At 40.1% G+C, this 25,386-nt stretch overlaps 1 protein-coding gene across 2 annotated transcripts in view; it reads left to right on the forward strand.

Annotated features, from left to right (window-relative positions):
* kazna (kazrin, periplakin interacting protein a) overlaps positions 1-25,386 on the forward strand; it is a 200,682-nt gene that overhangs the window by 113,913 nt on the left and 61,383 nt on the right. For both annotated transcript variants that reach the window (XM_028582160.1, XM_028582161.1), the window contains exon 5: positions 24,929-25,036. In XM_028582160.1, coding sequence (XP_028437961.1) covers positions 24,929-25,036 — 108 coding nt within the window. The remainder of the gene's footprint in view (positions 1-24,928; positions 25,037-25,386) is intronic.

The following is a 25,386-nucleotide window of genomic DNA, read 5'->3' on the forward strand; positions in this document are numbered from 1 at the left end:
ACAATTAGAAACTAGTTGGTGGGCAGGAGGTAATCTGATTCTTTATCTTCCAGTAAACTGGCAGATGGAGGCGCAGAATTATTACATGTGGAGCCCATGCCCATGGACAGAAACAAGAAATAAGAATATAAATTGACCATTAGAGTGAAACCACCCCAAATGGCATCCTCAAATAATGCATCTTCTGGAAATCCAGGTGCTTGTCAGTCAAGTTAAACTTGGGGGCACAAACAGGAAGGAAGAGACATTCTGTAACCAGATGAGCATCTGGGCACTTTCTTTCTAATTGGAATGATTATTAATGCAGGGGGCCAGGAGGCCAGCTGAGGCCTGCGATTGCCCTTGTGCTGTGTCCTGTGGGAGCCTAACTGTCCCGTGAAGCTGAGGGCCAAATCAATGGCTCTGATTTGGACTGCAGCTGGGTCTTCTCTACAAACATTATCTCCCCCACCGCAGGAGATGCCCGCTGCCTTATTGTAATAAATGACATCATATTAATAGCTTTAATGTGCACATGAAAGAGGAAAGCCATGCATCTAAATGTGACATGAACACATGGCATATATATAATAGCATTAGCTGTTGGATGATGATCCATGATGTAAAATATAACAGTTTGACCTGTTTTGATCAGCACGGTCTTCTCTCTTCATCTTCTTTCTTTCTCCTTCTTTGTCTCTTTATCACATAGATTCATATATGAGTGTCCAGACATAAAAGAGCGAAAGAAATGAGGTTGGCTGTATTCTCAGAGTGAGAATGAAGCCATAACGTTTCAATATTTGTGACCTACATTCAGCGTGACATACAGTACAGTACACAAACTATTGATACTTCTTGTTTCATAGCCAACCTGAATATTTTAAGCTGCTCCTACTCCTGGGGACTATTTTGATATTTATTCTTAGTGCAAAACTGATGCTAAGATCTCCAGACTCCTAAAGTTGTCACACGTAATCCTCACTGCTCAAGACTGCGCAGACAAATGTAAATGGACTGTTCTTTTTTAGCGCTTTTCTAGTCTCAACGACTACTCAGAGCGCTTTAACATTGTACAGGAACCATTCACACACATTCATACACTGTGGCCAAGGCTGCCGTACAAGGTGCCACCTGCTCATCAGATACTCATTCACACATATTTACACTCCGATGCGCAGCGTTGGGAGCAACTCAGGGTTTAGTGTCATGGGACTGCAGGGCCAAGGATCGAACCACCAACCTTCCGATTGGCAGGCAACCGCTCTACCACTGAGCCACAGCCGCCCCTCAGACCTATGTACGTTTATGCTTGACTTGTCTACATTAGTATTGATCACTAATGTGTTACATTGCTCCACCACAGTGTTGGCAGTGAATTAAAAAAAGCATTTAAGTACAAGAGAACCCCATTAAATAGAAAGCTTGTGTCAGTGTACCACCTTTGCAGAACGGTTTGACATGCATGTATATGATCATGTCTGCCATGGCCACTGTCTGTGCCAATATCCTCTGAACAAGCTAATTGCAGCAAACAAAAGCAATCTGTGGTCTGGTGTGAATACTCATACCAACGCCAACAGACAAACCTGAGTTCTGCACATAATAGAAGACTGAAAGTGTGTTTCTTCTGTCCATCAGTCTTGAAGGTGTAATCCAGGGTGGCAATCTTTGTTGATATTGCCAAAAGCAATTTGTTGAACATATTTGCTGCCTAATGAATTTGGAAATGAAATACAAACAGACAGAGTCATTTTACAAGTTACTGTTTGATTACCCGAATGTGATCTCTCTGGGAAGAACAAATCGCTGATATACAGCAAATCAAATATGTAGTTATATCAAGCTTTGGGTTCTAGTAAATAGATTTTTGTTCCTGGATGACTGAGGAAATATAAACTGTTTTCTCTGGAACATACAGTTTCATAATGTGAAATTAATACCAACAAACCAGCTAAAACAATGTTCTCTCAAAGTAGGGAAATAATGTAGAATCCTATAGCTTTGTAACAGGAAATTTCCATCGTCAAATAAAAACTTCCTCCTTTGCACAGAGGTTAGATATTTTGAGTGTGACTTTTTCTCCATTTCATTTTTCTTCTCTCCTTCATCCTGTCTCTTTTCCTCCCCATAGGGATTGCTGCCTGATGTGATTTTAATTCTCTTGTTCCTTCTTTCCAAATGTCAACTTCAGGTGTTTCTTTTCTGCTCTTGCTGTATTTTTTTCTGCATTCTCTTAATTAAAATGCCTGTTTGTGTACTTGCTCCTCACTCTTCAGCTTGTTTTTAGTGCTTCTGTTCCAGCCTTTTTTTCCTCAGATTTGTTTAAAGGTTAGTCAGTGTGGGTGGACTGATGTATTTTTTTTCTTCTCCCTTTCATCTCAGACACATGCTTGCCTCTGTGCAATATGTTCTCTTCCAAATTAGTTGGGCTTTGGTGTATCTAACAAGATCTTGTGACATGCTACTTCACAATGTGGCAGCAGAATTTACTACAATTTGAAGCCACGCCATGGCTTATGAGTTGACATGGTTTCTCTTACTCTGCTTTGCCCGAGCTTGCCCTCACCCCCAACTCTGCAATTTGCGGCTGCTGAGATGACAGGATTGTTCCAGGTCAGCCATGGAGCTTTGACCTCTACTACTCTTTGCCTCTTATCCAGAAAATGGCGCACTCACTTGGCTAAGCCAGCTTGATTTCACCTCAGAGCCTTAGCCTTTAGTCACGCTCTGATAAGTGATTGACTAAAATAGCGGGCTGTCACAACAAAGGTGGGCGGGCACTGACTGAACACATAGACTCCAGATACCCTTGTTACCTGCTGATGCTTGGTTGGCAAAATCAATTCAGCAGTAAATGTAGGATTGTGAACAGATAATGTGAAATGTGTCTGTAATGGTCACTTATACAGCAGTACTGTCTGTTTCATCCCATAATATCACCCATCCCCCTCAGTTGTACTTAGTGTTTGATGTTCAGCAAATGTTATCACGCTAACCTGCTAAATTAACATGGTCCCCATAGTAAACATCATACCTGCTATTTATCAGCATCTTAGCTTAGTCATTAGCACATTCTTAGCGTGCAGGCGTTAGCATTTAGCTCAAAGCATTGCTGTGCCAAAGTACAGCCTCACAGAGCAGCTAGTGTGGCTGTGGACTCTTAATCTTGTTTGTATACATACATGAACAATCTTCAACCTTATGTCCGTGTTCTTTTCACAGAACGAAATGCCTTTGTATTCTCCATTTTACTTGTCACTAGTCTGTATATCATCGAAGAACTCTACCATTCAGAATCCTACAAAACGAGCAAAGCAGTACCACAAAAAACTGCTGTATGTCTGGTGTAATTGTACTGTTGTCAGAGTCTTACAGTTTTTTTCTTTTTGGTACAGAGAATCTTTTTGCTGAAATTAGTCTTTCTTGCGATTGCTTGGCCCCAATATTGGATGGACGACCTTTTGTAACCAGTTGTTTATAGAATCTAAATTAGGGTGACCAGACGTCCCGGCTTGACCGGGACAGTCCCGATTTTGAAGTTAATGTCCCGAGTCCCAACAAAAGCCTGTCGGGACGCTAAAATGTTTACCATTTTCCTGGGTCTTCAGCCCCGAATGTTTTGAGTTTAGCCCCGATTGTAAATTTGTCCGGTTTATTTTTCCGAGGCGAATAGAACGGGCAGCTACGTGCGGGGTCCGACCATGCTGTATTTGTTGCTATCACCTAGCAACCGTCTCTCCGTGAGGAAAGCTGTGAAAGCGGGTGAAGTTTTCGGAGGAATCATAGCCAAATCAGTCTAATACATTGATGCCATCAACACAAAGTTTAGGAGCGCAATACTAATGATTTAGTTTGAAGTTCCTGTGACGTGATGTTTACAGTCTATGGTTCAGACTCAGACACACGGAGCTCTGAAACAGACCTGTTTACAGCGCAGCTTCAGGTTATAACGGACGCGCTCAGCTGTTGACATGCTGCGGCAGATGTGTTGCGTTTGTGTTCTGTGTATTTCTGCAGTAGATTCAGTTTTCCACCTCCAATGTAGAGCAGTGTACAGCCCTATGGTACAGCCACTTCACTAGCTTAACTCTTTGTCTCATTCCCCAAACGGGGCTCTGTGTCTGGTAGAAGGTCTATTCTACCTTATCAGCAAAGCAATCACGTAATGCACAGCAGACTAATGGTGCAGGTAGCCGATAGATTATTTTCTGAAATATAGTGACTTTATACTTGTAATAGCCTATTATAACTTTATTTTTCTCAAAATCATGCCATCCAAATCACAGAGAACACAGATATACTGTATTTTGAATGTGCACAAAGTTTTGGACATTGCTCAAACACATCTGAAATATTACAGTCCAGGGGTTTATTAATACATTAACAACAAAAGAGCAAAACAGGAGGGAGGAGTAGGCCAAATGATGCCTAGGCTACATGTGTGCTGACTCAGATATAATTAGAAAAGTCCATCCAAAGGAGAATAAATAGTTGAAAGCAATACAGAATGCTTGAGAGCCTTACTTCAATATATTCCATTATGTTTTTATATTTGGATTGTAATCTATGTTTGTCTTTACATAAAGATATTTGCAGCATACATTGATTCAGAAAAAGGTAGAAATATGTGCATAAAAATTCACCAGAATGCAGGAAATGAAGTGTTTAATGCTCAAATTTTTCAATAAATAATTTAAATTCTTTTGGTGTTATTAGAATAAATAACACTTCAAAAAATCTTTTTTAGAATGAGGAGCCTATGATCAAAATAATGAAGTTACTGTCTTTGTCTATGTCTGACCTGGGATGGCACATGTTCATGTTATAAATAGTGTGCGCGTGCACAAGCACTACGGTCACGCGCAAAGTGTCCCGGTTTCAGCTACCGGAAATCTGGTCACCCTAATCTAAATTCATTGTTGCCTTTCAGATGTTATTGCTGGAGACCAAATGAGTCATCGGGCCTGTGATGTTTGATCTTGAGCCTTAACAGATAATAGGCCCTTATTTGCTCCTATGATACACCAGCTTTAAAGCTCATATACAGTGTATAGAGCTTCATTCATCAAATCATCTGTCCCCAGACACCCTCTGTCTCCCTCTGTTTCTGAAAAGGTGTCAGCTGGCACCAACGTAATTAGAATCTACACACAAGGCGTCAGATTGACTTTTGACAGGCTCAGTCAGGCTTTCATTTTAAGTCTTTAAATCTGCACAAAAGGAGTAATCTGTCATACACTTGTCTAAACTATGAGGTGGTGATGCTTGGGAGCTACAAAGTCTGTTTTGTCTGTGAATCTCCCATAAACTTCACTTATAAATTCAAAGCCGGGGCACTTTTCATGCCCGATGAGATGTGCTCATGTTATTGACAGATTTGGTTGGGGAATCATTAGCTGGCACAGGATTGTGTCAGTGTAGATCAGTGATTTAAGTGTTGTTATGCACGCGATCATCCTTTAGCAGTGCAACTGTGGAAGTAATCTTTTTTAAGAGATTTTTAATTTGGCTTCCTTTCATTTGATTTGAGGTTATTGCATGACTTTGGGGGAAAGCGGTGAGAGGAGAATAGGAGAAGCTATCATTCTCTAATTTGTATGGTATCCTGTCTGATACGAACACAGGCTGGATGAGAACAGCCTGTTCTTGTTCAGAGAGTGAGGACATGGCAGTAATAAGAGATGGGTGGACAGAAGGTACAAGGGACGATCAATTGAAACAAAGGAAGGAGAAGAGATATGAGGACAACTGAAGATGGAAGTCAGATGGGGAGACAAAAAAAGTTGGTGACTTTTCTCAAAGTACAGCATGAAGGCAGCACAATAGCTCCACTGACAGGGTATTCATTTCTTTTAGTATGAAGATGACGAGCCGATGAAAAGGGAATCTGAACTATGCCTGCTCTGAATCACGTATTGAACTGGTATCAAAGCCCTTCAACTCTAAACTAAAAGCTTCTGTCTTGCCTCAAAGGAATGGTAGCTATTAAACATTTGCATTACTCCATTTGCCATTATGGCAAATGTCATCTTCAGGGTAATAGTTTGCAGCATTCTAGTTAATTTATTTAAATAACTCTTTATCTTAAAGAAACATTGCTTAACATTAGACTTTTTTTGCGATTTGGCACCACTACAGTTTCAGGGTGCAATTCACTCATACACTTCTGTCGAAAATATGGACAGCTGTACACATGCATGTGTTATGATTAAATTACTTTTGATAAAAAAACAAAAAACAAACTTGAAGCCATTGCAATAATAATAATTACTAGTTAAACACAAGGAAGGCCAGCTCGGCATCTGTCTTGCAGCCTTTATTTTCTTCGCGAAGCTCTCGTGAAGCCTTCAACAAGTAAGCTTTCTGTCCATCAGGAAACTCCGTCAATCACAGAGAGTTGAGGCAGAGCAGCCGGAGGACATCATAGGGAAAACCATTTTCTCCATAAAATATGCAGTTTCACCAAAATCAGTTGTAGTGATGGAGTTCGTTACAGCACTTCTCCCAGGTTGAACCAGCTCCCCAAAGTTACATAGTGCGAGAACAGTTTTGGGGCACCAGTGGGAATGACAGAGGCACCATTCTCCCTATTACAAGTCAGTGTAGCATAAAAATGGTTATTTTAAGGTACAATAGTTAAACAATATTGCTTTAAATGTGTACCAAATGACTTTACAGATAAAACAGAGGAGTATACCTAGATCCAACTAATCAACAATCAATTCTGGATGAAATTACGCAGTATGTCACGCAGAAAATGAAACCCAAGAAAGCAATCAAAGCAGAAGACACATAGCATGTTGGAGAGATATTAAAAGCTTACCTAATCTTCATACCTTTGTCTGTCCCCAACAATGCAAGACAAGAAAAACGTTCCAACAAAACCTAACCTTATGTAAATATTATAAATAGACAAAATGTCAATGGAAATTAATCTGAACTCCATCAATGCCTGCTCCTACTCTACTGAAGCTCTGAGAACATGCAAGGAAAGTCAGAAGGGCAGCAATGTCAACTTCTCCACTGGCAAGGTTAACTGACAGAAACAACAGACAAGGAAACCTTGACTGCCACAAAATGCTGACTTGTTGGATGAGTATCTTTGAAGTGAAGGAGAGCCCGGAGTGACAGAGAGTGACTCACACGGGAGATCTTAAGCCAGAGAGATAGAGCAACAGCCAGAGCCACGGTGAAAGAGAACAAGAGATCTAAAGAGAGAGAGAGGCAAAGTGACACAGTAACTGAGAGGACAACAGACCTAAAAAAGAAAAAGTTTTTGGGGCAGGCACGCCTCAGGGCCTGCAAACCTACTGCAGAGGGATTAATGATGCCAGGTCAGACCCTTAGCTTGTTTACAAAGAGACACACAGCTGTTTTCACTATTTACACTCTACAACTACAGTACCCAAAATGCAACCAGAGAGACAGACCTTTGGAGGGAGTGTTTTATGTATAACGTAAGTTTGTGATGAAATTACATAAGTTTTGTTTCCATTAAAGTACATTTCAAAATTAAAAATGCACAAAAAAACAGGATGGGAATGTCCCCAGAATTCAAAGACAAATATGTGACGGGTGGGGAGGAGGAGCGATAAGGAGGGTCTCCTGTGGCTCTGCGTTAGGTACTGTGACTTATTCACTGGACATACTTAGAGCCACCAACTGGGACATAGGTGTAGCGGGTGTAGAAACAGACTTTTGGTACTAAATGAGGATCACAGAGCTGGAGAGTGCCGAGAGGGTGATTTGCTTGTTGTGTAACCTTGACCAAACATGTGGCACTCAGCATTTGGAGGTTGTAGAGAGGGTGAACTTGTTTGTCTCTTAGTAAAAACATGGACTGCTTCAACAAGCTGTAGCCAACACAAGAGGCTTTTTTTAATTCATAAAAAAAAAAACCTCTCCACCGCGGAGTCTGTGTAAATGACACTGACCCTAGCGGCGATGCTGCAGTGTAGTATCCATTACAAGAAGCTGTTTTTAACCGAGAGGGACCCCCTTAATTTAGCTGAGACGCTACTGTAGGTGACCTGTGACCAGAGTGCAGGATTGGCCGCTCCACTGTGCTATTTTAAATATAGGACACTATCAAGTCCACTCAGTCCCTTATGTCATGCCTCTCACTGTGCAGACAGACTGTAAATGCATGTTATATTAGCTCAAAAATGAATGAGGGATTATGTGTTGTAAATTCCTGAGAGGATTGTCTTTTTTTTTTTTTTTTTTTTTTTTTTGTGCAAATTTAATTTTCCAAAGGATAAATCTTTTCTTATTCCACAGATTACTAGGCAAAAGTAAACTTTACAGCACGACTACAAATTTGTATTGCAAGCCTTTTTTTAATACCTGAAATGTTCCAGCTAAGATCGTCACCAATGTCTAACAATCAGGAAGTCCATCATATAATGAGCGATTATTAGGATTGTCAATGAGTCAGTCCATTATTTAGGGATTAATTGATTAATTAGGTGGTCTATGAAATTACTGAATAATTGTTTCAGTACCATTCAACACATCCTCGACTGGTATTACAGTGGTAGCTCATGCTTATATTTAACCAGTTGCAGGAGATGCAGAGTGAAACAGAAGGTCTGAAGCCACGAGTGTTTATTGGTGAGACAGCCATGCATAACTCAGTCAGTTACATGTCAGCTGTGGCGGAAATGAGACACATAATTGGCAGGACAAGGTGGAAGCTGACAAGGATAGTTGTAGAATAGCATGGGGCAAATATAGCAATAGAGCTACTTGGCAGGGTCAATAACCTGGCAGTGTCAAGGTTTAAAGAGCACCAACCTCTGCCTGTCTATGTCCTGCTGTTGTCGGCAGTGTTTACTCGAAACAGCACTTCTTGCTGGTGGCAGGCAGACAGAAATGTCAATGCCCAGTAACTGCAGCAGTTTAAAAACTCTCCACTTCTTTGCCTAGCAACACTTTGCAGTCATACATCACCATGCATGCTGGCAGAGTCCTCTGCTACAAGCCTCTCAGCAGCTATCAGTAAATGTTAAAAGGCGAAGCGTGGAATATGAAAAAGTGACATAACGCAAAAAAAAGGCCTCCAGGCGAAATTAGGCCCAATTTGTGATATCTTTTTTTTTTTTTTTAACCTGACATGAATTCTTGTAAGTAAATGGTGCTTTTGTCTGAAGTTATATCTGGAAGAAAAATAATCTTTTGGCGTGTGTGATGGCTACACGTACACTTGCATAAGTGCAGTGAATGTTTCTGCCATTCGAGCCAACCAGACAGTTCTGCATGGGTGTCACTATCTGCGTATGCTGGTATGTGATGTAAGCCCTCATGCCGTTCAGCTTACAATTTCTTCACTTTCAGGCAGCGGTCATGAATTTCACGGTCTTTGTCTCTTGTAAATGACATCTCTCATTGTCAATGACTTCTCCATTGGTAACGCATGTCTTGAGAGACATGTATTTATTATAGGAATGGAGCTTTGTGTCATTTATTACATGGCAACAGGGGGTCTAATTATCCCTTACAAGGCTCCTACATCTGCTTTTCACAAGGATAAGAATATTCATTTAGCGGTGAATATGTGTTTTTCTCTCATTTATCTAATTTTTCACAGTTATATTTGCCTTGTGTTCTGAGTTTAGATTACAGAATGAACCGTCTTCCTTTTTGCTTTACTTTTCCCTGACTCCCAGATGGCATGAATGATGACAATTTTACTGTATTAGGTATGGCAATTTTACAGTCTCACACAGAGTTGCAGGCACACAGAGACCTATGAATGCCATCAAGCACACAAAGTGCACTTGCAGCTATCCAGTAATATTGGTCACATCTCAGTGTGAAGATTTCAAATAAAAACTGCTATGGAATCTCTGAGGCTGGTGCTTTACAGTATGGGCCTAGTATGGGTTTATAAACACTAAAACAAAGACCATGGTTTGCATTAACAGGGAGATGTTTACATTTATAAAGCCACCATCAAACCTGTATGGCATGTTTAGTATGACTCTATGTCAGTGCAGAAGAACACAAGCTAATGTCATTTTTGGCGGTTTCTCGTTGAGATGGTTCTGCACTTGGTAAACATTTTTTTAATAAATATATAAAGTTGGTGTTTAATGTGTTTTGGAAGAAATCAGACAAAACTCTTAACACGTAAAACAAGAACTTCAGCGACTAATTTTGAGGCTTTAATTAGAATTTTCTTTGAATAATGAATTTGGACAACCTATTATAAAAAAATTAACATTAATATGTCAGCACAACATGATTCCACTGAATGCTGATAAGCTATAACATTGAATCATCCTCCAGCCTTAGTATCTATCACAACTCTGTGTTAATTTTTGTTGATCTGTGGCGACACAGAAAGGGCTTTGAGCTAATCACATAGTTCCTGACTGCTGTGACAATAAATGTCAAGTGTTTTCATTGTGATCAAACCCTTTTTCAGTTATTCAGACTGTTAGCCTACATTTGCCTTTTAAACTGGTTATGGCGATGTCACCTCTAAATGTTACGTGAACCAGAGATGTAGATACCGTAAGAAGCATGCTTGATATATATGGGTTGAAAATGTCAGATTTCTGTCCTTCTTTGGTTGGGATATACTGTATTCAACAAAAGGCCTGAGTCCTACAGCCATCATCAGCTCCTACAAAGATTAGTTGGGACAGTTGCATGCATAATAGGCTAATGTATAAATGTATATATTCTCCTCTGGATGCCATTACACTGTCAACACTAGTACAAAGATTTACGCATAGCGCCGTTTAAGGGTTATATGGGGACAGTGGATGTTCCAGAGTTTAGGGTTAATGCCCGGTCTTGTTGTACATTTGTCTAGCTAGAAGGAAAGGTTTTACAGCCACCGAATTTTCCACTCCGTTCTCTCATGGCACATTGACTAATGTGACCGCTCCAGTACCAACCCCCAACCAATATGTCTCTGAGGAGCTTGTTAGCCACGGACCTGCAGTGACCCAGACGCCCTCGCCTGTTGGAAAAAGTTACTGATTTTCTTTTTCTTTTTTTCCTCCCAGCCTTTTCTAGATGGGAGAACTCAACTTGAGGCAACAACCCGTTGACCTCTTGGTTGCTTTTGCAAATACACAAATGAATAATGTGTGTAGTAGATGAACAGGGAGTATATATTATATATATGTACAATTTTAAATGACACAAACTTTAACACAAAATTTAGTTTAAATGCCTTTTAAGCATGTGTGCATATTTAATCAAATGCTGCTAAAGACAACTTTTACTGCAGTTTTCAACTTTACTTACAGTGACTGCTGACTCATGAACGGGTCTAAAGTGAGTTGAATGCGTATCAGCAGGTCTGCGTTATAAACTCTGTTGTGTCTCGTGTATAAAAGTCTGTATCATCACTGTGCTGCATTTTTTATAAACTATGAAAATCTGGTCCTGGACCACATCTTTCGCTGCATCCAGGCAACGTGTCAATCCCTCTTCCTCTCCTTAAAAAAATAACAATTCCGATGATGGTAAAAATGCTGACTGTTGCAGCCCATATATCGGCTTTAGAAATAACTTTTTCTCTCTTACTTCACAAACATTTTGAATAGAAACTCTACAGTTACTATAGTTGTTGGGAAAGAAAGTAATATATTTATTGTTACCACAGATACATAAAAATATATGTCTGCAGTGTTGGTAAGCACACTGTGTGGATTGATCCATCAAGCACGAGAAGGCTTCTGAAGCTTGGATGCTGACTGCTGCTGACTGTTGCCCGCCCCAGCCCGTTGCCCCCAAAAATAAAACTTTAAGAAATAATAAACAAAAATGAAATTTGAAACCCTCTGGCTTGTTTGTATTTCTCTAAACCAATCACAACGGTCATGGGTGCCGCAAAGCCCCAGATGCAGCGACAATGCCCTTGCAAAAATAGAGGGACATGAGGGAGGGATGATGGGCTTTATCCCAGCACTGTGTACCCTGTGAGCAAGGCTACCTTTGACATACCAAAACCGTTACGAACACAGCAGCACTGTTTTTACACATACACTGTATAAAAAATGTAAAGCATGGCTCCACTGTCCATACCTCATATCCTCCAGATGAGGGAGTACCACGATCATCATTTTGTACTAAATGATGCAGGATTTTTTCAATGTATTACATGCCTCAGGGCCCACCAAAGTTTATTTATGACAGTTGATTGGCTTTGAAGTGGGGGTAAGCCATGCTTTACTGGCAATTTGTTTTGCAGTCTGAGGCATTGAATAGGTAGCGTAACACTGGGCACTGTCATGCTCCGTGAGCTTCGTGGAACTTTGGTAACCTGTTTGATTTGTTGTATCTGCACGGCTTTGAGGAGTGTGCTTCCCTCCTTCTGAGACCAATGTGATGTGCATCTTGACACATAATCCATCTGTGTAACTAAGATAACTTTTCAAGCAGCCGGCAATTCCAAATGATTTGATTCAGACTGCTCTGCAATGTGAAGTGTTACTTTACAATGCTGGAATTTGTTTGTGTAACTCACAGGTTGTTTTTACCGTATTGGTTGCAGAAAAGAATCTTCAACAACCTTCACATTTTTTAAATTTCATTTTTTACAACTAGCAATACAGCCAAGTCAAATAAATCCTTTTAAGCATTTCTGTAATAATGCCTTGCTGCTCTGTTTATACAGTATGCATTTGAAAAGGAAAAAAAAAGGATTTTATCCATGCATAGCTATTTTTGAGTGGAGCAGACAACACATGGCAACAACAGGCACATGGGACAGCAGAGCACGTAGACATTTCTGTAACTATCAACTCTTCTGAGAACACTGGTACTGTTGGTTACATTTGGGTTGACAGAAATGTCTGTCTTATTCAGCTTTTCAAATATGGACAAGCATGCATAAACATTTTTGTTAGCTTTGGCTCAACTGTTGAAATTGATGCAGCCATATTCCACTCATTAAGCCCATCACTCATCACTACAATATCACGTGCAGTATAAATCATCACTGTTGTACAGCGTGGTTCCTCTGGTGAACACAATAGTATAAATATTTTAAAACCACACTCAAAGTACACAGTCATCAAAGTAAAACCATGAGAGATGCACATACAGTAGCAAAACATACACACACATCTTACTTTACATACTTCCCTCCCCCTGGCTTTGCTCCATCTCCTTTTTTATCCATCCGTTTTCACACGTTGTCTTATAATTGGAAACATTTGTAGCTGCTTCCGGGCAACGCTGTGGCAAATCTATCACACCACGCACGTGCCAGAAACATCAGCACAGACACATGCACGTACACTCAGGTAGGCTATAACAATCCCTGAACGGACAGACTCACTGTGTTGACTTCAGCAGCCTTAATTTGGGAGAAAAATCCAATTCATGAGTGCATACCGCTGTTCTGTGTATTGACAAAATGCATCACTCACAACAAGAATGAATACGCTGAAATCCCTCTGGATCATTTCTCATTCTGAGCCAAGTATGTTTTCTGTTGGAGCGGTTTGATGCTTCATTTTTTTTATTGTATTTTTATTAAATGTTTGACTGTTGCAGGACCATGAGCAGATAGCTATTATCAAACTGAATGAATTGAAAAACAAAAACACTGCTCTGTGACTTGTGACCTAGCCAAGCCAGAGTATGATATTAATAATAAGCCAACTATCTTTATGCACTACTCAAACAATATGAAACAAATAATACTATGTAATAAAACAAAATCATTAGAACAACAATAACCTGTCACTTAAACTAACAATACGCATTTAATGTTTTGGATGAACAGACATGTTCCAAATGGGCATACATGTTGAACCATCATTCAAACAAATGCAGTGTTTAGCCCAGTTTAAAACACCCTGTTGGACCATACCAATATAATGTTGAACTGCATGCTTTGTCTGGACGAGTCCAGACTCCCCACTTTGGGAGACATTATACAGCAGACAGTTTAATGTCTTCAATATGGCATCCCGTCCTCCTGCCAAAGACATTGCCAGCCTAGTTTTCCTGGGAGTTCCCCAGTTTTCACGGCCCTCTCCTGGTGTCCTTCACCCACAGTCCAAATATAAACTTAGTGCTCTGAGCAGACACGGCCAAAGTCAACATCACCATGATGTTTTTGCAAGTTAGTTAATTTAGATTAGAATGCATCCCAGCACAATGCAAACTAGGGTTAGGTATGGACAACAGGTTTTGAAATGGAATTGTTTTTAATTTAAGAACTGTGAATTTGTTGCTGTTTGATGCCACTTACCAATTCCTGCAAACAAAGTTCAGACCTACTTTGTTGCTATTTACATTTCCTCTTATGTAACAGTGTGTTTTCTGCAAATGCTGCAGTCAATCGGGAGATTGGGGCCACTAATGGATACTATGTTGCATGCTGGAAAAGAACAGGCAGAGACACAGATGTGGTTGTCAGTAGCAACAGTGTCCATAGCCGTAGAAAAATTCTCCGATGTCCACAAACTCTGCATTGGTTCACATTTTCCACAAAGTGCCACCCCTCTGCAGATAAGTATGAACATCACAACAGAATCCATCATTTTGCCAGCTTTTCTGTTCTTGTCTTGTTCACATATTGTGTTGGTGTTGTTGTTATTGTACCACAATGGTGGTTAACTGTCAATCCTCAATATTGGCTTTTGATGCTCGGCCTCAAATTGCCTGAGACAGAGGGGATGTAAAATGTTGGAGATAAACAGACTGAAACACATTTTGTGTGTATTTGTGTGTTAGAGAAGGCTGAGGAAGAAAAGAAAAAAAAAAAAGTGAATGGACTCCTGTAAGCCTCTGTGGTTCAGTCTGCTCCAATATTTTCCATTATGGTATGCCACATTTTTAAAAAGACAAAAGCAGAGAGCAAATGAGAGGAAGACAGAAAAGTAAGCGAACAGACATAGAGACAAGCCGAGAGTGAGGGTGAGAAAAATGGAAGAGAGAGGAGGATGGCGAGAGGATGCAGAGACCAACAAGGAGACAGGGAATGAGCCGAGTAGGGGAGGTGCGAGCAACGATCCTTCGGTGAGCAGGAGGAGAGCGAGAGAAATGATCTACTGTCAGCGGATGAAAGAGAAAGTGGAGAAACAGAGATGAGTATTTGTCAGGTGTTAGTGAATTTCAGAGCGAAGGGAGACAGTGGAACGGAGAAGAGCCTCAGCTGATAGCCTCTCACCACAGAGGGATAGGAGAGTTGTTATTGCCTGGGATGAGTTTGACAGAAGTGTGTGTGTGTGTGTGTGTGTGTGTGTGTGTGTGTGTGTGTGTGTGTGTGTGTGTGTGTGTGTGTGTGTGTGTGTGTGTGTGTGTGTGTGTGTGTGTGTGTGTGTGTGTGTGTGTGTGTGTGTTTTTTCTCCCAGCTGCTTAGTTGAGCGCTATTGAGTAGCTGAATAAGTATTTTTGCTATTAGACTATTTAACAAAAAATATATTTCCTTGTCTATGCTGTGTATATCCCATACATGTTTTACAGAAATACTCTTCTCATTTAATAATTAATTCCAATCAGCTGTAGTGTGACATACGTATTCAGTTTTGTGTTAAGGTACTGTCAATGAAACCCAACACGTCCTACACACCTTCCACGATAAAAGCCATCAGAAAAGGGGAAGGATAATACTATCTGAGCTGCTGGAAGGCTTGTAATGTAGGTTTCAGTGATGCTAGCGTAATACAGAGACGTGGAGACACGTATATACAGAATGAATTAGAAATAATTAATAGATGACAGAGTAGTTGTTGTTGTGGTACTGATAGATTTGACTTAAATGTAGTAAGACAAGACAGGTAAACATGAATTAATTGTTGAGGAGGCTTCTTACTAAAATCAGCTAAAATATAGAAATAAAGGCCTGTTACTAATATTAACATATTTCAACTAAAGTTCTGGTTAGTATAAAGTATTAACAAGTGCAAGTGGAAACATACTTTTCCCTAGCTGCAGCATATTCGGATGTGAGAGCTGCTTTTTTATTGGTCTCTTCCTTTGTGATCTTTCCTTTCTTTAATTTGTTTCACTCAATTTCAGCAGCTGAGCCCTATCCACCATTCCTATCCACTCTGTAATTATATTATGCCTTTATTAGGGAGATGGAAACTTCATCAGATTGTCTTTATTTCCTGCCATCTCTCTCTCTTAACCTTCCTCCTACTTGGCTGTTATGCCCTGTGTCTCATTTTCTCCTTCTTCCTTCCTCTTCTCCATCTCTCACGCTCTCACTTGACATACAGTATTTGCATTCATTTAATCTCTTTCTCTTGCACTCTTCCTTCTGTCTGTCCCCTTCCATTTGCTGGCACACTAAGCCTCAGAGCAGATTCCCTGCTGCCCTTCCACACATGCCACACTCTATCATATTGAAGGAGAGGCTGACGTAGGATCACATTTTGTGATTATGACAGACTGGGCTGATTCAAGGAAGGATCCCCATATAAAGATATTATATGATCTTAAATTAGATGTACACATCCTTGCCCTGAGTGTTGACGCACAAATAGCTCTCTAAAACAGCAGCTGTTCGACATTCAGTTGTTCTGTCTCAGTATTGGATGAGGTCTGATATATCTTTTACTGATCATAGATTTATTATTATTTATGGGATCATAATTGCCACCCATCATCAGAACCAGTATTGGCGTTTTTTTGCTGTGAAATACCTACAATAGCTTCCTTTTGTTTGGGAAGTAAAGTAGAAATCTTTTGTTTTTACTCTTGACTACTATTTTGTAGTTGTTCTGATGATCAGTTTAGAAAAACTTTAACAACAGGAGCAGTTGAATTAGCGTGTAGACTTCTTGATGCATCTGACACTGAATGTCTAAAGAATAGCTGTATGGGATAACCTGTAATGGTTTAATGTAGATAAGTGACTTTTCAGATGAAATTTTATGAGATGCTTGCAGATTATCATGTTATAAAACATTACACTCAGCAGTACTAAAAAATAAGCTGCAAACAATGCACATAACACCGCCGTGCTTTGTCAAGGGGATATGAAAGAAAAACAGCCTTGCAAGGTCCTTTGGAGAATACTACACTTGAATAATTTTGCACTGCCTTTGAGTCATAATTGCTTCTAAAAGCTGCTCATAAAACACAGTTGCTATAGATGGTATTTATTAAATTGATTCTGAACAAATTGAGGGGCTCTGAAAAGGATTTATTTTCAATCTTACCTTCTAGGTTTTTTGCATATGGTAATTGCATTTGGATAATTATTCAAATATCTTCATTTTAATTCTCAAGGCACATTTCAAATTAGTTTATTAAGTATCCACAGTTTCTGTTTTTTACTATAACAAGGTTGGTTAAAGTAATGTGGTGTAATGCCGTGTCCCAGGGTGACTTTTGCTAATATTGTCAGAATATCATTAGTTCAGTATTATGGTTTGTCAAAATGAACATTCTAGATTCAAAGGAATAACCTTGGTAAATACACACTTATTGGCTTAATGGACACATATGAAGAGGTTATCAATCTTCTCATCTATATCTCTGCCATAGAGCGAAAACGCGTATTACCCAAAATGTTGAATTAGTCCTTTAAGACAATTTAGAAGTGTGCTATTCTCCTTGTCATTTCAAATACTTGCCTTCCTATTTTCCAACAACAAACTGTACTGTAATTACTGTATGTTGGAACTATGAAATTAACAAAGTGCATTCTAATTCATCTCCATGACAACTTTACACCATCTTATTGCACAATGGATCTTCACAAATGAAGACTGGTGGGTCAAATAACGACAGCTGTCTACGCTTCCAACAGTTAAAGGTGACACATGTCATTACCATAGCCACTTCTAATCTCTCATTATCTCTGTATACATAATATAAACATCCTCACAGCTACAGCAGGCTGGGGAAGAGTGTCAGTAAAGATAAGAACATACTGAAGGTGGAATTCATATGTTATTTAAAGCCTATCAAATGGGATATAAATGCAGCATGTTGGCAAAGGACAAGTTTCATCACTATTCAGTTTCCTGATACAAGCTATCACATAGCTCTCCATCTCCTAAAGTGCTTTGATTCCAAGGATAAATGTGGTGTTGAAGTGGCCGTGTTCAGGCCATTTTAAAGCTGAAGTGCTTGCAGGCACCTGTCTCTGGTCTGCCATGGAGCAAAGCAAATGGGCCATTTGTCACTCTACATACAGAGGTGATGTGTTCATTCCTCTGATGGCCAATATGAAAATGACATTCACAGACTGACAAAAGCCTGCTTCTCCTCGGTTTAGTCTCTCAGACGGCAGTCCTCCTTACACCAACTAATAACATCCCCAGCTTATATGCTTCTTTTGAATGGTCTGCCTAGTACATTCAGCAGCCTTTCATTACAATATGAATTGACAACAAGTCGTCTTGAGATCGCCGATGGTTAGCGTGGGCAGCTAAACGTTAAGTGCTAGCTCCCCGCAATCACACCCCTGGTCCATTAGTTCCATTTATCTGCAGTGTATTTATAGGGTCCTTGAATTGGGGTCTTGAGGCAGGTGATGCAGGGGGGAAAGGCCTGTCCTGGCTGCTGGTGATTAATGCATGAATACGTGAGCTTTATCACAAGGCTGGCAGCCTCGGGACCAGAGAATGTCAGTGCAATTAAAGGAGGGTGGCCGTTGTAAGGAAAGAGAGGCAGTGCCTATCTGCAGATTGCAGACTGAGTCGGGGAACATGGGCAGCTCGGTGAAGGTTCCAGCAACAGCGCCTATTCATTCCTTAATCACCTCCACTACTCATTAGGGCCTTCTTTTGTTCCAGCCATCGTCTTTTCCTGCGCTGTGCCAGCAGATAAAATATGGTCGCCTCAGAAGAGTAAAGAGCTTGGGGAACCCCATTAAAGAGCGATAGAGAAAGGATGGAAAATGAGGAGGGGAAAGGAGAGGTGACGTTGGAGTGGTGGAGTCAGTCAGCTAAGGAAGAAGAGAGGACTCGAGGGAGAGGGGTGGTGACAAGAATGTGAGAAACAGAGAGAGAACTGTCCGACCATGAAGACTAGTTATTCATCTCGATCTTCCCTTTAGGACTGTTGGAACATTCAACCAGAGGAGCGTTACAAAATGGCAAGTTATATATCATAATCATACGGAGTTCAGCTCATTACAGCCGTAACTGCTTGAATTACTACTCTACAATAATCTCCAAAACCTGTGGATGTAGAGTACTGTGTTCTAGTGCAGTAACTGCATATAATTGGTTGTTTTATTCAATCATTCTACTTCTTAATAGAGCATGGGAGTCCTCTTCCTGCTATGTAAAGGTATCAAGGTCTCCATAAGATAAAGTCTGTTGTTATTATTATGCCTATTTAATTGAAAGTAAAGTCATCCTGAGTGGTTTGACTTGTCACAGCCTTTCAGAGAGAAAAAGAGAAGCATGTGTTTGTGCCAACAGCTGAGAACCATAACGGCAAACTGGTGTTAATATAATGGCTACAACACTGATCACTGCAGTGTTCATGGGCCAATTACAGATAAGTACACTATGATGTACAAATTGGTGTCAGTTCATCCTGTAGGGAAGGATTTATGGGCCAATGTAGATGAATGGTACTACCTTCAACCTTTGCTCAAATAGAAGAAGAATGAAGACAGCCAATAATAATAGTGCATTGGGAAACAGAAATATTAAAAGAGACCTATTTTCAGTGGCACTCTCAGTAATAGCAACAACAATCAAACTGAGGCAGCGTGTTGCAGCCTTGTGTGCCTGAATATTCGGGCTTTAAACATTACCTTTTGACCAACTACTAAATATTTGGATCCCCTCAAGCAAGCGTCTGAGTTAAAAAAAAAAAAGAAAATACACAATGAAGTCTGTAGTTTGAACTCAATCTTCCTTTAGACTCTGTAGGGTAAAGGAGGCTTAGCTCCCTCTATTTTGAGGGAATAGTTTATTTTGGGAGATTCATGTCTCACTGACAAGGATTTTGTGTTTCATCCCCGCTGAGAAGAGGAACAACAGGAGGGCTCTTGTTGACAAAGGCTGAGTCCTCATGTAAGTTGTACTGCCAACATTGTAAAGGTTAGCAACAGACTCCCATAGGAACCCACAGTCAGGTAGGCAGGGTCACTGAAGACACACTTCTGTTGTATAACAGTTTTCATGGTCAAAGAACAACAGTGACTATGTTTACATGCACATAATATTCCGGTTTCTACCCTCATTTTGAAAAAGATGATATTCCGACTAAGCTATTTACATGGCTAATGAAAGTGAATATTCAACTAATATTCCCGTTTACATGGAGCCGTGCAAAAAGTTTACCAGCAGCAACGGCGGACTTTTTGGGCTGTGCAAACACAGCGTCCCTCTTTCATTCCTTCAATCAGCTTCTTGAAAAGGTCGTTGTAGCGATGTGTGCGCATATCCAAAAACCTGTTGATTTCTAAGTCTTTGCTAATGTTTAAAAGTAGCTGTGTGTCTCCTTCTTCTCGGGTTTGCTGCCTTGCAAACTGTTGGCTGGTTGGTTTGTGTGCAAACATGGTTCGACGCATGCACAATGTAGCATCGTGGCCGTATGTGACCTCAGACTGCTGTGTTTCCCTTTCGCGTGAAAGAAGAGGTGTGGAGAAGTTACCAACAAAACATATAGCGAAAGACCGTGCAAAACATTTCAGACCGTCCTGCCAACCTGTATTCATTTTAACATAAATGTTTTTTTCGCTCTAAAGCCGATGAAGCGGCGGCTGTTTCTCTGTCAGCTCTCTGCAGCGGGCGGGGCTGCTCAGTTCCCGACTGAAACACGCACACACGCTGGATGCACGCAGGAAAAAACGGATCACCATACCTAGAGATTGGCATGGGGTACTTTCCATAAAATCATCTCTCAATGCAAATCAAACCAGCTATTAGGCTAACCGAAATAAAACCATGCCAATCTCTAGGTATGGTGAAGGGTATATGATGATGTGGGGCTATTTTAATTCCAAAGGCCAAGGGAACTTTATCAGGATGCATAGTATCCTGGATCTATGAAATAACTGGCCTTTAAAAATAAAAATCTGCCTGCCTCTATAGGAATTTAACATAGGGGTGTACTTACTTATGCCCCCTGTATTTTAAGGAAGAACATTTATTTATTTACGATACATTATTCATTCACAAACAAAATTGGTGTCCTTAAAGGTTGGATTTTTCCTATTTTTTTTAATTAAGGCATTAAGATCAATTTCCAAAAGATGATTTTTTTTTATTCCTCTTTTTTAGTCAACTTTAGCATGGGTGTCCTCATTTTTTCACATGCTGATATTGACTAATACATTGGTATAGCTCTAACCAGAACTGCAAACATCAACTCTTTATGTACAGACATACCTGCAGACTAAAGGCATCAGTATATTTGACACGAAACAGGTCGTATGATGATGTCGTCGGACATCATCACCGGACAACATTTAAAGGCAAAAGTGTTTAAATCTGTTCAGAATGGCCACACACCCAGGCAGGGTGAAAAGGCTGCTGTCATACCCTCCTCCTTTCCTGTAAGTTGTATTCACTAAAGGAAGGAGCTGTTTGAAGTCTAGAACAACTTTCTGACAAATTTCTTTCAGTGCAAGTAGACCATGTTTGGTGGGGATACAATGATTTGGATAATTACATCATAACAAAGCCACATGGGGTACAACAGTTGTTTTAGTCTCTGGGCCAAATCATTATTTATTTCATCACAGCAGAATTATCTGTCTCCTCAGTTGTGTGCTCGGCTGGTTAAACCACTTATTATTGATAAAGTGAGTAGAAGAAGAGTTTTACTGTGAGGAAAATGGAACCAAGCCATGAAGTGTGATGAATTCTCATCAGCGTTAAAAAAAAAGAAAAAAGCTTCTACTGCAGTGTAGTTCATTGCTTTCTCATGAAAACAATATATCTTGCAAAAGTATTACAACCCTTGCATTCATTGCTAATGTGTATATAAACCTTTCCACTGAGAAAAAAACAAAAACATCTTAATGTGAGGATAGAGTGAGGGCTGAAAAAAGTGGTGTGAACTTCAAATTATTCCCCACGAGCCTTCTGTTTTCTTTGCAGCTAAAATGAGAGGCTTAAGACAGCTGAAATTTGGACGATCTTTCCATGTACCAACCTGCTGTATTTCCATCATGCATTGTTTTATGTTCTGCAGACATACTGATTTTCTAATTTAATGCCAAACTGAAACTGACATACACACTTGCAGTGATAATAGAGCTTAGGGTTAGGGTTAGGGTTCTTTGTCAGATAATATTCATGGCATTTGAGGAAAAGAACAGAGAGAAGGAAGAAGAGAGAGGAAATGATGATCTTATCCCAAATCCTTAATAGATCACCACAAACATGACAACAAGCGAAAGTAAAGGTTTATAGAAAGCTTCACTCTTATTCAAGGCACAGTGTAGCAGGTAGCAAATGCAGAGAGCCAGAGCACCAAAACAAGAGATGTTTATGATTGTTTCTACAACTCCTCTATATTATCAGCCCCTGATATCTCATCCAGTCTTTTTCTCCCCCCGACTCTGTCAATCTGCTCTGTGTGTCACTGTCTGTAGTGTTTCTTTGACTGTAGTGAGCGGAGATAAATACTTGAAGATCAATATGAGGCATTTGGACCTTGCCAAATCCAAATATTCAGTGTGTTAAAAAAGACATTGATTCAGAAGCATGGACAGTGACCCAGAAAACATTACAATTACCTATCTCGATAACTCAGTGTAGTGCCGTGCACTTGCACAAATACAAATCACAAACAATAAGAACAGCGCCTGACCATTTTCTCTCCATACCTCTAAAAACCTCCAGTTGGTGTATCAGGGGACAGAAATCATCCAAAATGATTTGCAGCCAAGCAAGTGTTTCTTTGCTTCTTTAACATGTAAAATTTCAGTGTAAAAACATTTTAACAGCCTAAAACACAAAGTAGGGTGCCTATAATGTATCCACATTATTGTTTGGATTGTTTTTGTGTTTGGTTATTAGTGGGAAATCTCTCTCACAATAAAGAGATGCATGCAAAATTGTTGTTACCATGATCAGTGTTTTCATATTGGGCAATGATTGCTTACAAATAGGATATTGTATTAGTTGCAATATCACATGTATGTTACATTAATACATATTAATGAAGTACGAGCATCAACAGGAGCTGATGTTAAAACGTGTTGCACTGAAATATCTGTGCAGTTTTATTTTATTTTAGTTTAAAAGGCCACTTTGTGTTTCTGATGCAAACATGTGACTGAGTATTTCATAAGGAAGATTTATTTACTTAATGCAATTTTCAGAGTTCACTTATTATTTTGGTTTCAGCCTAACTTCATTACATATACTGTACACTAAACAAAATGTCAAGTCACACCTGAGCTCACTCTGCAGCATATGCCCCTGCCCTCCTCCATACTAGTTTTACCTCTCCATCCCCATCAAGCAACCAGCATGGCATACTCCTTTACATGTATTCCACCACACTCATCCCCTTTTCCCTTGGTAAGTTTCTAAATGTTGGTGAGGGCCTGTCAAGTGCACGATGCAGGGCAGCAGACACTTGAAGCTATAGCAGATAAGTATATACTGTGAATTTTAACATTATTTATAAAACTGACAGCTGTGTTCGTGGTGCCAAAGGCTGTACCGTGGGCAAGTTTGAAAAATTATAGATTTGCAAGGTGGTGTTGGTTTTTTAAAACAGCCCTTATGCACTCTTACCAATCACTTTAGGTGGGGACAAGCTGCCAAGCTGTTATTTGTAGCTCTATAAAGTCCATCTCGACAAGCGTGATGACTAATCTCGCCATAATGACAACACCACCCAGACCTCCAGTTCTTCACCCAGACATATCTGTGCTCAATTACTCCAAATAATTCAAACAGTAACAGGGCTCTTTGTAGGTGGGTGGTGAACTGATGGCAGAAAGAACAGGAAGGGATGAGGAGCGGGAGGAGAACGCCAGAGAGGAGCAGAGGTTGAAGAGGGAAGTGGAAGAGATGGAGTTTGCTGGAAAGTAAATTTAACTGTGTTTGTGTGAGCAAAGCAGAATCTTAAATCCTTTTTTATTTTTTTGCCAGCCTCAGGTGACTTTCCTTTTAAAAAGCGGCACTTGCGAATTTGACTTTGGAATGAAAGCGTCTGTCGCTAGGATGGGAGGACGGCAGAAGTGGACTGCAAATGTTGAAGTCACGTCATTTTAGCAAAAACTTATATGTGAGTTGACCTGGAGCATTGCATTCAATATGCATTCCTTTCGTGCCACTGGTGAGGTTGGCCAAAACTGTATTAGAAACCACTGAACCTCACCAGAAATCAAATCACACTTTGCTCATAAAAATGCTAATATTTATATGCAGCAGTCTCTCAAAGTAGCAACTGTGTTTGTGCGCCTGCATGTGTTTAAGCTTGTCTGCTTTTGCTGCAGCGTGGTGTTCACGCTCTCCCCAGAGACAGTAGCTGTGTTGATGAATGGTGAGGTACTGCAGAGTTTGTACAGTGGAAGGAGTGAGGAGTAAAAGTTCATTATGTGTGTATTGAGAGGGATGTGTGGTGTGCTGCATTAATCATTTTGTTTCCTCGTGCATTCTGTGCATAGAGGAAAACTCACGCTGAAGAGGACTTTAATCTATCATCCATTATCATGCAGTTTGGGTGTACACAGGCTTTTTTCTCTCTTTCTCCTTTTTCTCTTGCTGTCTGTATCATCATTTTAAATGATTGTTAGAAACACATTTCACAGCTCCATTTGCACTTCCACATGCTTCAACAAACATAATCCACACACATTATCCCAAATTAAGATAATAGTAATCTGTGAGATACATTTAAATGTCAAAGAGGCCATGTCCTTTCTCTTTGTACTTAGGTATTTAGTATTTTCACATGTTCTTGATACACATGCTTGAGCTCAAATCTCATTTCCAAGAACACAGATGAATTCCACTGTCTATCTTTCTAAATCCCTTCACATGTTGTCTTTTGCGTTAACCTAGTTTGTCATTTGTTTTTCTCCCAGATCCCTCTTCCCACCCGAGGCAGAAGCCGCCAGCCACTGACCTCTGCTACAAGACTGAAATCAGCAGTCTAATGGACTTCAACTCCCCGGATGCTACTCTGGACAAAGGTAAGACCTGAACAGTTCTGTTGGACCAGAGCTGGTTGACTTAAAGTTTATTTTTCAGTGCCACTATGGGAGGATGTTGTGGAGGATGTTGTCGCAAGGTATACATATGAATCCAAAAATGTACCTGCAAATACACAATCCATGAGAGCGAGAGGAGCTCAATTCCTATGCCTTCTCAGCATTTGCTGCTTGCATCTGTTGTTGGAACTATGAGCACCCATTACACATATTATTCTAGCTAACAAGGACTGCCTGTGATCCAGGTTGTGTGTCTGGCTGCTAATGAACATCACACGCAGCTTTTCAGCTATCAGACAAAAGCTGTTTCTTAATTCAGACTGTTTGTATGT

The sequence above is a fragment of the Perca flavescens genome, chromosome 7, assembly GCF_004354835.1.
Source record: "Perca flavescens isolate YP-PL-M2 chromosome 7, PFLA_1.0, whole genome shotgun sequence".
NCBI lineage: Eukaryota > Metazoa > Chordata > Actinopteri > Perciformes > Percidae > Perca > Perca flavescens.